Consider the following 15,430-nt stretch of genomic DNA (forward strand, 5'->3'; position numbering starts at 1 on the left):
ATTTCAAACCAAATAATCACACATACTATATGATTTAATCAAATTATATTTGACTCATCCAGATATAGTATATGAATGTTAAATTATGGTAATTTATGCGCTTGTAGTGGTAATACTATTGGCCCACCCCAAGCTACCACACAACGTTAGTCCTTGAATAAATGTCGTTGGTCAAGGTAAAGCCCTTCACGAGGACATCCTGCTACTATCACCACACACCTCACCCCTCTCTACTTGAGAATAGATGACCATTAGAGTGTCAGGATAAATTCCAATACTTAGCTCCATACATTCATACACTCAAAACTAGGTAACCAACAATAAGAAATGCCTCATTGGAATTCTTTTCCACCAATAAATATCTTCACATAACGACAACATACAAGTCACATAAAACTAATTAACATCCATCAGAATACTAGAAACAACCCATCGAGTGAACATAATGAGCATAAAACACATTTTCAAAACCATCAGGATGGTGCTCAAGCACCTAGAAGCTAGCGCTCAACGCCCTAGCTTTTGTTTTCTAGCGCTCGGCACCAAAGCCACTAGAATCAGGCGCCTTGACAAAGGCTCTCTACGTTATATCAGATTTTAATACCCTTTTTGCTTAACCTTGGACACTTCACATACATGTTTAACTTATTCTTAGGACCTTCTATGAACTGTGAAACATTGGAAAACACCTTTATAACTCAGATTAGCTATCCCAAACAAATTTCATCGCTCTAAACCACCCAGACTCAATTCTACACCTTCCAACCTCAAATTATGCAAACTAAAGGTTTGAATAAGTCATAAATGACTCAACAAGATATCACAAACCATCCTTTTTTGCACAAACCTTCTAATTTAGAATCCCAGAATCCAAAACCTCTAAATTGAACATAAAACTATATAAATCTCAACCTATCAACTACTAATCTATTTTACATCAGATTTCAGCTAACTAATAGTCTAGACATGTTTCAATTGACCATAAAACAACTCCAAAAACTCAGTTTCTTTCATCTAATCATTACTTCAAAACCTCACTCATCAAAACCCCATTTTTAGACCAAAACATCCCATGACTAAACTTACTTCTTATTTCTTCCCACTATATCAATTGCTTACCATAAACATTCACAAAAAGAGCCCTTCACCAAGTTATACTAAATCCAAAACAAAATCATACCATACAATCAAGCATAGGATCACCAATTTCACCAATATACTAAAATAACCCATGCACAACTACCTCATTAGCATTTAAGCCATTTATTATACCAATATCACAATTCATACATGGAAATTAAAATTTTTAAGCATAAATACTAGTTTCCCTTACCTCTAAGAGAGTTATCACATATTAACATTGTTCCCAAGTTTGCTTAGAGCTCAAGAAATTCTAAAAACAACTACAAATCATGGAAATAAGATCAGAGAGAGTCCTTAGAACCTCTTATAAACAAGAAACTAGGAAAAGAGATCAAAACACACATGTCATGGAAGATCACCATGCATGACCTCAACCTACAACGAAAAAGAAAAACAAAACTGAAACTTACTTGCTCAAAATTAAAAACTAATCGGATAAAAACGTAGACTGCACTGTTGTGATAATTTAAATAATTTCTGATAGTCATATAGATGACTAAAGAGTTAAAAAAAAATTAAAGAAATGATAGAGAATTAAAAAAAAAATTATAAGAAAATAACAAATATCTAAAATAATGAGACTCGTTTAAAAAATTATACTCATATTATCAAATTATTTTAACTTTATAATACTTCATCTTATTATTTTAAAATATTTATCAATTGTTATATTTTATTCGGTTCTCACGGTTCTCACATTTATGGTTTATAATTTTGAAAATAAAAGTATACACTTTTCAATGAGACTAATTTATTATTCATAACAATTAAAGATATTATAAATGAAAATGGAGGGGATATTAGTTTATAAAACCTGGAACAGAAAAAACGTATAACAGAAATTGCAGAATATTCATAACAAGAAACTGACGAAAAGACCAAATAGGGTGGACCGACATTTGGAGGAGTCTACCGCTAAAAAAGTGAAAACGCGGCACGCGTTGGCGCGTCCAATGGGAGCGTGATGACATGGCAGCATCCAATAATACTCAGCCACGTGGCGAATCCACGTAGCATAGCTTGGCGCACACTTCACACTTCTAAGCTCCTTCTTTCACTGTCCCCATTTCTATTATTATTTCATTATTCGATCCATTTTTCACCCACGGTTGCTTCTCTCAACGGCGTTTCCTTCATTCAATACTCTATAATAGTAAAAGAACCGAACCGTGCGGATCTCATGGAGGCCCACGGCGGAGGGCTCCGCCGCATCCTGCTCCTCGCCTTCTGCGTCGCCGGAATCTGGTCGGCCTACATCTACCAAGGCGTTCTTCAGGAAAACGTGTAAGAACCCCAATTCGTTCCGAAATTCTCGTACCGTCGTGAGTTTCGAAATGCCTTTCGTTGCTAATGTTTTTTTATATGTTTTTGAATTTTGTTTCAGGTCGACCAAGCGATTCGGTCCGAACGGTGAAAGGTTCGAGCACCTTGCGTTTCTGAACTTGGCGCAAAGTGTGGTGTGTTTAATCTGGTCGTTTATAAGTAAGATTCTATCGCGAATTAGTAATAAGTGTGTGAATATATTTGATTTGAGTTTATGTTTTATGCGTTGTTGCTCTAAAATTTGTTGGAAATTCCGTTGTGTATTACTTTTTAAAGCCGTTATCTTACGGCAATTTATGATTGAGCTATAGTATATGTATATTCTTTATACCGTGTGTATATTTAAATCAGATCCGTTTAACATTTTATTTTAATCAATTTTTTAAGCGTACAGTGATAAAGATATGGTCCAGTGGAAATTCTGGTGGTGCTCCTTGGTGGAGTTATTGGAGCGCTGGTATTACCAACACCATTGGTCCCGCTATGGGAATTGAAGCTTTGAAGTATATTAGTTACCCTGCTCAGGTGTGATTTCTTCAACACCTTTTCTTTCCTCATCTTTTTTATTTGAAAGTTATAAGTATTAGTAAATCGATTTCGGTATTATGTACGAAAATCCATTCTTCTTTCTTGAAAATCAATGAAATAACTATTTTACAGATAATGGATGGTAACATACACAAGCTATCCTTACCACGCATCTAAGTTGAAGCTAGTATTTTTATATTTATGCTGCATGGTGCAGCATTTCTGGCGAATTTATTGTCCAGTCATTCATTGTTTTCGGCACGAGGCTGTATGATCCTTTTAATGGGTGGTGTTAATTTTTCTACTTGCAGGTGCTGGCGAAGTCTTCCAAAATGATTCCAGGTCAGTATATTGTGCTTGGTGGACAAAAGTTTGCATTTTAATTAAAAGCAATGGGAACTTAGCTTATTTTTTATATCTTCTGCATATTCCCTTAATATATGATTGAACTGTATCACTATTTGTGTGTCTGTGTTTTTGTATACTTTTGGTTTATGGGGACTAGGGATAGGTTGTGTGAATTTCACTTTATTAAGATCAATAGGTCAAAGGAAGTAAGTATTATAGCATTTCACTTTATTATGTATTTTTTGAGACTTTTTAGCTCTTCTACTTGTGCATTTGACTTGAGAATCCATCGTGATTTGTATCTTAAACTTTTACTTATTATGCACCCATTTTTTCCGATTTGCTTATGGATCTGCACAAATAATTAAATTCCATAGTTTTTTACCTTCGTTTGATCATGCTAAATAGAGGAGCTTCTGGCAGGGACTGACATATAAAACATTTGGAAGAAATGATGATAGAAAAATCTTATAATAATTTTTTTGTCGAATTTCTTAAAAGAAATTAAATTTATATATCTAACAAAAGATTCACTTCACCTTAATGCAGTTATGTTGATGGGTACTCTAGTATATGGGATAAGATATTCTCTTCCAGAATACATTTGTACATTCCTTGTTGCTGGAGGGGTATCAACATTTGCTCTTCTAAAGGTTAGGAACTCGTCAGAATAACAAAGCTCACTCCTCTTATGAAGGAAAGTTTTTTAGTCTATGAACCCAGCTTAGCATTATTTGTTTATGCTAATTACAGACGAGCTCAAAGACAATCAGCAAGCTGGCACATCCAAATGCTCCCCTTGGCTATGGGTTATGTTTCCTGAACCTTGCTTTTGATGGATTTACCAATGCTACCCAGGATTCTATAAAAGGAAGGTTAGAGAAGTTTCTTTCTTTTTGTTTTGGCATATTGAAATTTCAGTCTGTCTGATGTCTTTTTTGACTACCAAATTTAACATGCACTTCGTTGATTTACTCTTTACTATTTTCGCACCCCCTCCTTCCTCTCGTTGTATTTCCTTGTTTTTTTCTTTTGATGAGAACAATTTTCTAAATGTAGGAGTTCTTGAAATTGTTTCTCTCATTGGTTGAGGTGTTGTCTTTTTTTAGTCAAGCTATGAAGTATGAATGCGATTATATTTATTATCTCCGTTAAACACATCTTTTAGGCCTTGTTCACTTGAGTGGATTTGGGGGAGAGTAATTGAGAGGATTTGAGAGGATTTAAAGATAAATTTTTGTTATTGTTTATTTGAATAGATTTGGAGATAAGTGAGAGTGGATTTGGAAGTAAATTTTTTTAATCTGTCACATAAATTAAATTCTACACTAATTTTGACAAACTTTACTTCCAAATCTACTCTCGTTTACTTCGAAATTCGTTCAAATAAACAACAACAAAAATTACCTTTAAATCCTCTCAAATCCACTAAATTACTCTCCCTCAAATCCACTCAAGTGAACAAGTATTAGAGTTAATGTTGATACCTAATTATATGAACCAAAGTGGATTGGCTTAGAATGTGAGGCTTATGTATTTAGCCTACGGGGTTGAAATAGTGGTCTTCCATTGGATTGTCTCTGGTGAATAATTTAATAGTCAAGTAAACAAAATTAAATACAAATTTTCATGTTCCTCTCTTCTTCTTTTTTATCAGCAATAACATATAAATTGAAAGGGGACAATAGGAATGTCCCGACCCTTATACAAAAACAAAAAAAAGAAAAAAAATAAGAGGAGAAAGGGAACAAAAAATAAAGAGAAGAAACAAAGATACCCACCTCTAAGTACTTTCTCCAACAAACCCAAAACGGGAAGACAGAAACCTTTCGCTAAACTCAGAATTCGTAACAACCACAATACCGACCAAAAACCTATAACCCAGCAAATGGCAAGAGCAATCCTCTCTCCCATGTAATTTTCCTTGTTGGTAAAACTACATTGCCCGTTGTTGCTTTCACGCGTCAAATAGTTGAACTTTCGTTCAAAACTGACTTCTGAAATCTCAACACTGTTGGGCTTTCTTAGTGGCAAATGACTCTTTTAGTTGACAACATCTTACATACAGATTCATTAATGTTAACTATATTATTTTTAACTATTGGTTTGGCTTTCCAGGTATCCAAAAACAAGTGCTTGGGGTATTATGCTGGGCATGAATTTATGGGGAACCATATACAATTTGATTTACATGTTCGGATGGCCCCATGCCAGTGGATTTGAGGCAGTTCGATTCTGCAAACAGTATCCAGAGGCAGCATGGGATATTTTTCTCTATTGTTGCTGCGGTGCTGTTGGCCAAAATTTCATCTTCTTGACCATAAGCCGGTTTGGCTCTTTGGCAAACACTACCATCACTACCACCCGCAAATTTGTTAGCATTGTGATATCTTCCGTATTGAGTGGGAATCCCCTGTCAACAAAGCAATGGGGGTGTGTTTTTATGGTGTTCTCAGGATTGTCTTATCAGATCTATCTCAAGTGGGAGAAGTTGCAGAGATTGCAGAAGAAAAGAAAAGCCATGTGAAGCCTTCAGCAATTTTGAAGTCAACGTTAATACTATCCTAGTTAATTTGCCCCTTACTAAAACCTTGAAGGTTCAATGAACCGGATTTAGGTTTAAGCAAAAAAAAAAAAAATCTATGTAATTTTAATTGATAGATACCTTCTGAGAAAAGTTCAAAGTTTAGTCACCATTTTCTCATTCCTTTTGCATATTTTTAGTTGCCTGTATTTTACTGAAATGCTGGATTTAGTGTTAGAGTATAATACTAAGATAAAGTTATACTCTCTGTAAACATGATTGTCAGAAGATCACATCACCTCGTTTGTTTAGAGATCATCCCAGTATTGTATGAACCCCAAAATTAGCTTTACTGAATTGTTTTGCTGGTTTATTTTGCTTCCAGAATTCTTCTGTTCAAATTCGTTTACCTTAATTTTTTAAATGAAGCTTGTAATCAGACTGCATACATTTATGGCTGACAAACTTCAATACGAAATATTGTATGGGAGAATTTCGCAAAAAGGGTTTTTTTTTTTTTTGTTGTTTTTCTTGAAAAAAAGAAACGTGAAATGAACAAATTAAAATATTTGACATTTTATTGAACCGGCAGATAATGTTTCTGTTAGGAGTAAATGTTAGTTATTGCTATTTGAGTGGTTTGAACTTCTTCGATATTCATGCTCAATTTCCGTTTATGAAAATTAAATGTAGCATTAACGAGGCAAAAAAGAAGAAAATTGCAAGTGAGGGTTGGATCTCCACAGGCAAACTCACTTTAGAACAGGTGGGGTACATTGTCCATTATATAGAATAGTGCTTTATATACTAATTTTCAGATCAGAATAGAACAACGCTACTATTTTGACCATAAATAGCATTATTCATTATAATATCTCTTTTTTCTTCCAAAAATCAGTTGATTCTTTGACCAGTTAATATGTTTAGGCAAGATGAACTGGTTAAGTGAATGGATATTGGTAGGTCAAATGAGTCAAAGAGTGCCCTCCCTCAAGAAAGTTAACAGTATGTACTTTAATTTGTAAGGAGTTCCCTCCCTCTTTTTACCAACCTTTAATCATTGTCATTATTATTATTATTTTGAAGGTCTTCCTCCGTCACCATGAACTAATGATTTTAAATAAGAAATAGTTTCCCCCAGAATTGCTCTTCCGCAAACCACAGTCCTCACTCCATGGCAAAACAACCATGTGAGCTGAAAGAAAAGTCCAGGGTCCCAGGTATGCTGTGCAGTGCAGTGCAGTTTTTGTAAGTACATAACTTTAGCTTTCTTTATTTTTATGAAGTTATTACTTTTTGAAACGAAATGGAGCTCCTATTGCCGAAAGCTGTGTGTTTTGCAGTAGTGAGGGTCAAACTTGCAATGAGTTGGTTGCCATTTTGCTAACCACAGTTCTCTTGTTGAAAATGGGGGTCGGGTGGGGAAGTCAATGTGAAACTTTACTTTCATAATGTTCTGAGACTTAGTGAGTTCATATACCTGTTACTTTTCCTACATAGAACTCCTGGCTTTTCTTTTCCTTAGTTTTAAGAATTGTCTACACATGGTGGTGTTAAATGCATAACAGAAACAGTATCTGCACACCCAAGCCAAAATGCATTTCCACTCCAATTATAATTATGTTTCAGTACATCAGAACCGAAAAGGAATAAAAAATGTTTATTCTATGATCTATGCACACCCAAAACAACAAAAGAGGAATCCAATTTGCCACTGGTTAATCTTTTGCTCTCTTTGTTTCTTCTTTCTCTTCTATCTATGTCTCTGTTCATTATATGTAGTAGGATGGCGAATTGCCGGAGTATACATACACTCAGGATTACTAGTATCACACAGCAAACTCTGTACAAAAGGGCAAACCAAGATCAAAAGCTGGATTGGAGAAAAAACAAACCCAGAATGATATCAAAACAAACCAAAGAATGACACACTAAGAAGTAAGCACGCTATTTTTTAGGTGCAAGTATCAAGAAAGGTAAGGTGGTTACCCTTCGAGAAGGGGGGGAAAGAAAAGAACACTGTTAGATGTGTTGATGATCCTCAGAATGTACCATAACATTCTGGAGGAGTGAGTGTATGGCTTTCAAAATTTTAGGCAGAACAAAATTGCAATCTTTCTCAAACCAGGCAGAGAAGAACTAACAGGCCCGATTGCCATGGGTAGGGAGAAAGGGTTCAGAAAAGGAAAGGGACTTCACAATGATTTGTATTTCAGATTTCAGATGAGTTAGAGATTCAGATTAGGAGCACTCTTTTGCAGAGAGGCGGTTGTGACGGTTTAACACTTGGGTTGAGCGATGGAGATTCCATTCCAAGCGTTTTCATGAGGAAGTTCCTTTCCTGAAAAAAAGGTAAAACATAATGTCAAATAAAGAACATGGTCATTGCTATGCAAACATTAAAAAAATGATTTTGCATAAACAATTTCAACTATCAGTACACAACTCCATCGTCCAGCAAGAACAGACAAAGCAGCAACTTAGATAATGTATGGTTGTTGCAGCAAGAATAGCAGACGTCTGTTTTGTATTCTACACACATATCAGATGATAAACAAAAGTGGTGATAATAACAACTTACACTCTAAATCCTGTCACAATTATTTCTTGTTGTGTAAGAGGTTTCTTGCTTCAATATTCAGCACAAAGATACTATATTTGTAAGCTTCATCTATATACGATAACGTCTGTGTTTGTTTTGTCAATATTATATTAGTATATTTTCTTATAGTGTATTTAAGTGTTGAAGAGACGAAAACACTTTTTGCGGGTGAAAAGTGATAAACATATTTCACTCAAATATCTTTTCATGGAAACAAATACAGCTTCCACCTTTAGTTAGTAGTTATTTGAGTTGTGAGAAGCAGGGATAAAGATCTAGTTATATATATTGCATAATATATTTATATGCATGTGTGCTAATTAAGGTGAAAAAATGTGATGCCTCAAAAAATAAAAGACATTATTGTTTTGAAGAATGTGTTATGAAATGTAATGGACCTTCCTCAAACAAGATTTTTAAGCTACAAAGTGTTTAAAAAACTTTAAAAACACCTATATAATGATTTACCCTATATCCTGCTATGGCAATCTCCACCATTAATAAGCTGAAAAATCCCCACCACCATACTAAAGTATCTAACAATAAATGGTATTCTGAAAGTCCTCTGGCTGATAAAAGTTGATCTTTTTAGAAGTTAAGAACTACTAGAACTATTGAGGGTACAACTTGTATATCACATTGGTTTAGTGTGTTATTAAGAGTATGTTACATTGGTTTAATATTTCTCCTATTTGTGATTATTACAGGTATAAATGCTTATTAATCAGACTGTTGTCACTATTAGTCATAATTTTTTGGTTGACCCAATTATTTGGGTAACTTACACTTTCTGAAAATTGCGGGCTAGGAATTCCAGCAGCTAAGGATCTAAACAGAGGTGTAACTTGAAGAGGTGAACTGAACTCCTCCGAACATGACAAGGCAGAAACAATGCCATCATTGTTTATCTGCTCCTCACAAGATGGGAATAAATCTGCTATAGAAAGATACATATCTAATTAGTAATTCTGATTCAATAAAATGTTAGCATATAAAAACAACTCTTGTTGAGAAAATTATAATAAAAGTTAACTTCATGGTAAAAATACTTCCCGTTTAGGAATGCATACAATTTAAATTAGGAAAATAAGTGGCTGCACCTTAATCAGCATAGTGGTTAGTTGTTCCTAAAATGGAAATTTACCAAAAATTACCTATTCTTTTTGTTTATGCTATCATGGGACTTTATTATCTTACCTTGATCTAGAGATGCACTAGAAAGAACCCCTTGGTGGCATCCCCTAAGTTCTTCAGGATCATCCATTTGTATATTCAGTTCGGTTCCAATGTCCTGATGTAGTGACTGTTCCAAATTCTCACCAGCTGAATGAGGCAGCAGAGTTGATCCCGTACTGTATTCAGAACTGCCTGGAGAGTCTTCATATAGTTCCATTTGCCTATAATAGATTCAGAAACTATTAGATATTCCCAAAGTTCCCATCAAATATTGCATAGCTCTCTTGAAGTCATATTTTAAATGAATATAAAGTACCTCCAGCATGGCTGGATTTCCTCACTACTGTTTTTCAAGTCCTCCAACAAATCTTTAAGATCTACAAGTTGTAAATCTGGAATCTTGTATCTGGGGATGTCTGATTCTTTGGTTCTGTTAAGAAACTCTTGAAGAACCTGCCATAAGTACTTGCTGATATCAGCTGGTGAAGGGTTTATCACAATCAAGTTGAGTTTTTTTTTTTTTTTTATTATATGCTAGCAAGTTAGCCTATGAATCGAAGACTTAATGTCACCATTAACTTTTATGATTTTGTGATTCTATTACCACACTTAAAAGTACAAGGTAACTTGGGTTTGTGCATTATCCACACCTAAAAGTAACTATCATGTGAAGGGACATGGTAGAGATACACTAATCATTGCTGGGCCTCAATCTAAAAAGCTTTCGCATTTAAAAATGTTTCAAACAAAGGCAGAAATTTTGCATTAATCTAGCAATTATACATATCATATAATGCCTGATTAATTCTGTGATTAGAAATAATAAATGACCTGGGTGCTGAAGAAGGAACCATTGTAAAATCAGCTAGTACAGAAATACATACAAGCATTAGCAGAATCAACATAATCTCTCAAAAAATAAATTAATATAATACTATCCAGCTGAACTACGAATCTTCTTTATTAGGCTTTTCAAATCCAGCATCAAATATGTTAAATAACTTCTATGATTTTCACTTTGATAACCTTGGCATTGTAAAAATTGATTCAATTCTGTTGATGTTAAACTTCTTATAATCTGTAATTTGGTCTTGCTTTTGAAGACATCAACTTGAGTTTATTTTTAAAGAAGCCCATAAAATGTTCAAAAACAAGTTCTGAAACCTTCAAGTCTTACCTTCCATGCATTTTCAAGACTTTGATCCACGTTTTCTGAATCAACTTTTAGAGCTAGTGAGGTTAATAACTCTGCTTGTTGCATCAACGCACTTATCTTTGGGTCATCCTTTTTAAGGAATGTTCCTTGAATCTTGTTTTGGGCTGTAAAATCATGAGAAACCAAGAGTCACATCAGATTTATACAATGGAGAGTGCTATTTCAAGCTTAAAATATTAGTTAGAAGTGTTTGGTTATTTACTATTTGCATATTCAATTTTTTATGTTTTCACTTATAATTTAAAAATGTCACCTTGTTATCATTTAGTTTCCTCTTTTCCTTATGCTGGTTTCAGTTTCACCATTTCCTTCACAAAAACTTGAAAACAGGAAACAAAATACAAACAATGTGATTTTCTTTTATATTACCGGCAAAAAGGTATGAACTGAAAATGTAAATGAAAATAGAAACCAAACTAAATGATGCATTTGTTTTATGAAAATGTTTTATGTTTTCATTTTTACTTTTCATTGATAATGACAAAAATGCCACAGTTTTCGCCACTTATCGGTTTTCAAATATTTGAATAAGATTAGTGACAACATAGGAAATGAGGTGAAAACAAAGTGACATTGTTCTAATTAATAATAAAAGCAGAAAACACTTCTGCAAACCAAAGAAAATCTTGTCCTGTTCTCTTATTTTGAGTTTCACAACTAGAAGAATGAAGTTCTACACAATTCCCCTCCCCCCCTAATTTAAAGGCATTACCATAATCACTAAACTTCAAATTGCAGACATGATCCTGGTCTGGCAAGTTGACATTGCGAGAGTTTTGAGCTAAAACTGCAAACGGTGCTCTTGACTGCTGATTTATTGGAATCCCGTTTTGTTTATGTGATCTGTCTCCAAAGTTGATCTTTTCTTCAGCATCAGGGATATGTGACCTCCTGTATTGCAGCAGGATGACATGTTAATATTCTCCTTAATAGAATTTGCATACTTTGGTCTCCTAGTTCACCATACCTCATCTTCTTAATAGCTACTGCAGATTCTGATGCTACATCTGTATCACACCTGTGCTGGAGAAAAGTCCTTTTGTTATTTGAATTGATGTACGAAGTGCTGTTCTCTTTTGCTAAGGCTTCATATTTTGCTCTCTTTTTGCACAGTGTGGAGAAACGGTTTTTCACAGCATTATCCGTTCTGCACTCAAAGCATTTGAAGCATAGCAATAAGACACTGTTGTAACAAAAACTGATTTTGTATTTCCATAAAGAGAAGAATGCATGCAATTCTGATTACCTGCCTGAAACCACCTTTGCTATTTCTGTCCACCTGTTTCCAAATAGTTTTTGAGCCTGCAGAGATAGTATTAAGAAATTAGCTCACAGATTACATGTGGTCATAAATGACACTGTAAGCCAGTTGATGTCATCTACAAAAAACTATACAAGCACAAAAATTTGGTTACTTTTGGTTGTAATGTGTTCTTGGTAGGGTAGAGTTTAAGGAAAAATAAATGACTGCCAAGCCAATTGCTATGGTAACAGCACTTGCAATCCTTAAGTATATCAATGGATTGAAGTCCACCATACAGAATGGAAAGACAGAAAAATAAACAGTAAAAGATGAAGTCGGAAATTTCCAAGTACTTTGTAAGATCACTATTATAAAACAAACTTGCTAAACTCGAATGACAGCTACGGAACACAGGAAGCACTCATTTACCTCACATAAAAGCATGTCTTCCTCTGGTGACCATCCTCCTTTCTTGAAGTCAGAATTCAAATAAGTGTACCATCTGGCAAAGCATCATTTACTTAAGCATCAGATTGAGATCAAAATTGAGTAGGGGCATGAAGATCCCCATGAATCAAAGGATTAAAGCAGAGGACCGAGTAAAATATCTTGAATGAATCATCATCAAAATTAAAAGACTTTACCTTCTTCTGCACTGTCTTGTCGTTTTATCCTTGAATTTAGAAGCAATGATTGCCCAACTGCATATTGTCATGGCAATCAAAACCCCTTAGTGTCACATATCCATGTAAAAAAAAAAAAAAAAAGCACTAGTAGTGTGACTATTGAGTAACTCAAGGGAAGAATTACGAAAGGGCTATAATGGATTAAAGTTTGAATACTTTTCAGTTCCATGGATACCAATCTGCTCCCTGAGTATATCATCCTCCTGCAACTCAAATAGCACCCATTAGGCACCACTCCTCCACAGAAGAAGAACTTGAGAAATGAATATATAATCCAAAAACAGGAGGAAAATAATTTTATAGTGAGAGAAGAAGGACCTCTTGAGTCCACGTCACAATGTGACGCTCCTTCTTCTTAGATTCTTCATTGACCAGCTGCTTCTGCTTCTCCTGCTTCTTCATATCTTCCTGCATGATCTTGTCTCCGTGTTTATGTTTATGTTTATGTTTATTCTATTGGTGTGGCTCTCTGCCTTGGACGCTCCCTCTTTTTACCGAACCCAAGTTGCATGCTAAAGCCAACGCTCCCCCTTTATAACGCTCCCTCTTTTCTGTAAATTTTTATTCAAAAAGGAAAACAAAATTAAAACAAATAAACAAAAAGGGAAAAGAAAGAAAGAAAGAAACCCTTCCTCTCTTCTCTATGATTCACCTTTTACACGCTCACCTCACACACACACTGTTGTGTTTCAAAACGGCAACCGTAACAAGCATATATTCCTCTCTCAAAAGCCACCTTAACCAAAAGCTTTTCAAGTGAAAGAGAAATGCTTATGTATAGCTACTAGTTGCTTACTACCCTCCAAATAAATGGCCTCGGATCCTAACTTTTCAGACCCTGTGATCTCACTCTCACTCTATCTTATTATCCCCTATAACCAAGCACAACACGACCCAACTCTCAAATTAGGGAGCCAAAACAACATGAAAGGAGAAAGACAAAAGGTGGGCAATGAAGAATACATATCAGCCTCTGTAAAGGGTACAGAGGGTGGCATCAAAATCGTATTTTTCGAAACCCAAGAGAAAGAACATGTGAATGTATTTTGATTTTGATGATGCAGTGTAATTACAGGTGTGTATAAAAAAGAGATAGATAGCCCAGAAAGCGTATTTAGTTAGATCTAAAAAAATTTACCAACTTTGTGAATACCCAAAATGAGAAAAAGAAAAGTGATGTTTTCAAAGTGCTCTAAAGAAATACCTCGACTATGAATATTACTTTGTCTTAGATTCTCATGTCTGAGTTATACCCCCAAAAACTCAGAAGAGAAAACAAGGACGGTGGAGGTTGAATGCAATAAACTTTTAGTTAGAGCAGTGTAGTCATTGGTGTGTACAGTTGTACTAGGAAGTGATGTTTGTTGGGTTTCTTTCATCACCCCCTTTCTCTCTCTAACTTTTCCAAAACGGTCACACAATTAAAAGAAAAAAATAGTATACAAAATAAAATAAAAAACAAATAGATGCTTATGCTAGTGCGCGGGTATGAAGGAAGTTTGAAAATAACGCTGAATTCCATAAGCTACGTGCAGTGTGCAGTATATCATGGCGGCGTACACTAATGTGCACTATGCACTTTGCACCATTAAACAAATTTCAAAGGGTATATATACAGATAACATAATACAGTGGTACGATGGTTAGTGATAACATGTAAAAATACTTTTGTAAACAATTTATCTTAGTCTCATGTATAAAAAAAAAGATGCATACCACAACATATGATGATGATGATACCGCCAAAGTCAGAAAGAACAACAATTGTGATGCAACTATTGTATTGGGTGTGTATATATATATATATATATATATATATATATATATATATATATATATATATATATAACAAATATGATGTGTGATGACAGATATACATAAGGTTGTTATTTGAATTTTTGTGATTTTTAAGGAGACATGAGAAGGTACGTGAGGTAGAGCTAGCTAAGCACTTTTGTAATGAGAATAAATGGTTCGTGACTTGCACGTGTTTCATTTATCTTTGCATCTCTGGTCACGCTTCGAAGTACCATTCAATTTGTTTCCATTTTTCCTCCATGGTTATGGGAAATTTCGGATTCGAATTTTAGCTGGCTGCGCTCAATTTGGTGTAAATGTGTGTGTGAAGAAGTGTAAGGATTTGTCCATTTGGCAGCAATGTGTTTTTGAATTTTCTCAGAGGATTGAAAATGTTGGTGTTAGGCTCTCACCTGTATCTCTCACCAATTGGTGCGTGAAATTTTAAATGCCGTTTTAAAAAATGAAAGTGTAGTATTCATCATACATAAGATGTATTGAGGAATGGCATATTAGTGTCTGGTTTTTTTTTCTTTTTTTAGTTGCATTTGAATGATTGACAATTAACTTGTGGAACGAGGATTTGAAAATCTAATGAAGATGTCGGACTAATAAAATCAGGTGAATTTAGTTGCTTTCTATTGCCTTAATTCGTTTAATAATTGGTTCACCTTGTTCGGAAATGCAAGCTAGAAATTTGCAAACATTGCTATTTCCAAATCCATTATGTTGTTTAAGCATAATATGGCTTTGATTTCTGATGTTGAAGGAGAAATAGTTTCAAATATGTCACTTTTTCTCATAAGCAATTACTTTATGCACGAAATGAAATATTGACAATGAG

At 34.6% G+C, this 15,430-nt stretch overlaps 2 protein-coding genes across 6 annotated transcripts; one reads left to right on the plus strand and one right to left on the minus strand.

Moving 5' to 3' along the window:
* Positions 1 to 2,204: 2,204 nt before the first annotated feature.
* Positions 2,205 to 6,248, plus strand: LOC106755016 (UDP-galactose/UDP-glucose transporter 3). Its single transcript, XM_014637113.2, has 7 exons — positions 2,205 to 2,427; positions 2,528 to 2,625; positions 2,861 to 2,991; positions 3,306 to 3,336; positions 3,892 to 3,995; positions 4,096 to 4,217; positions 5,461 to 6,248. The coding sequence occupies exons 1-7, from the start codon at positions 2,324 to 2,326 to the stop codon at positions 5,867 to 5,869; spliced, it is 999 nt and encodes a 332-aa protein (XP_014492599.1). The 5' UTR covers positions 2,205 to 2,323; the 3' UTR covers positions 5,870 to 6,248.
* A 1,196-nt stretch (positions 6,249 to 7,444) lies between these two features.
* LOC106755015 (transcription factor MYB88) lies at positions 7,445 to 14,428 on the minus strand. Of its 5 annotated transcripts, XR_002667033.1 has the most exons (14): positions 13,442 to 13,986; positions 13,108 to 13,340; positions 12,946 to 12,992; positions 12,748 to 12,804; positions 12,533 to 12,605; positions 12,107 to 12,162; positions 11,828 to 12,007; positions 11,573 to 11,751; positions 10,822 to 10,964; positions 9,961 to 10,097; positions 9,666 to 9,865; positions 9,254 to 9,405; positions 7,856 to 8,207; positions 7,445 to 7,709 (listed from the first exon to the last, which is right to left on the minus strand). XR_002667033.1 is itself a non-coding variant. In XM_022778126.1 (13 exons), exons 2-13 carry the CDS (start codon positions 13,201 to 13,203, stop codon positions 8,103 to 8,105), a joined length of 1,425 nt encoding a protein of 474 aa, XP_022633847.1. In that variant the 5' UTR covers positions 13,204 to 13,340; positions 13,994 to 14,428; the 3' UTR covers positions 7,445 to 8,102. The 5 variants fall into 5 exon arrangements, 4 of the variants coding, with proteins under 4 accessions (XP_022633847.1, XP_014492597.1, XP_014492598.1 ...); XM_022778126.1 differs by lacking the exon at positions 13,442 to 13,986 and adding an exon at positions 13,994 to 14,428 and having other exon boundaries at positions 7,445 to 8,207; XM_014637111.2 differs by having other exon boundaries at positions 7,445 to 8,207; positions 13,457 to 13,986.
* Positions 14,429 to 15,430: the final 1,002 nt, after the last annotated feature.

The sequence above is a fragment of the Vigna radiata genome, unplaced genomic scaffold (genome assembly GCF_000741045.1).
Source record: "Vigna radiata var. radiata cultivar VC1973A unplaced genomic scaffold, Vradiata_ver6 scaffold_308, whole genome shotgun sequence".
NCBI classification, from domain to species: Eukaryota; Viridiplantae; Streptophyta; class Magnoliopsida; order Fabales; family Fabaceae; genus Vigna; species Vigna radiata.

Excerpts from the sequence above, each read along its gene's own strand:
- LOC106755015 (XM_022778126.1), bottom strand. The coding sequence starts at position 13,203 with ATGCAGGAAGATATGAAGAAGCAGGAGAAGCAGAAGCAGCTGGTCAAT. Across the intron at positions 10,965-11,572 it reads TTTGAAGTTTAGTGATTATG|CCCAAAACAAGATTCAAGGA; the intron begins GTAATGCCTTTA and ends ATGATTTTACAG. Across the intron at positions 10,098-10,821 it reads GTCTTGAAAATGCATGGAAG|GTTCTTCAAGAGTTTCTTAA; the intron begins GTAAGACTTGAA and ends TACTTATGGCAG.
- LOC106755016 (XM_014637113.2), top strand. The coding sequence starts at position 2,324 with ATGGAGGCCCACGGCGGAGGGCTCCGCCGCATCCTGCTCCTCGCCTTC. Across the intron at positions 2,428-2,527 it reads GGCGTTCTTCAGGAAAACGT|GTCGACCAAGCGATTCGGTC; the intron begins GTAAGAACCCCA and ends ATTTTGTTTCAG. Across the intron at positions 2,992-3,305 it reads ATATTAGTTACCCTGCTCAG|GTGCTGGCGAAGTCTTCCAA; the intron begins GTGTGATTTCTT and ends TTCTACTTGCAG.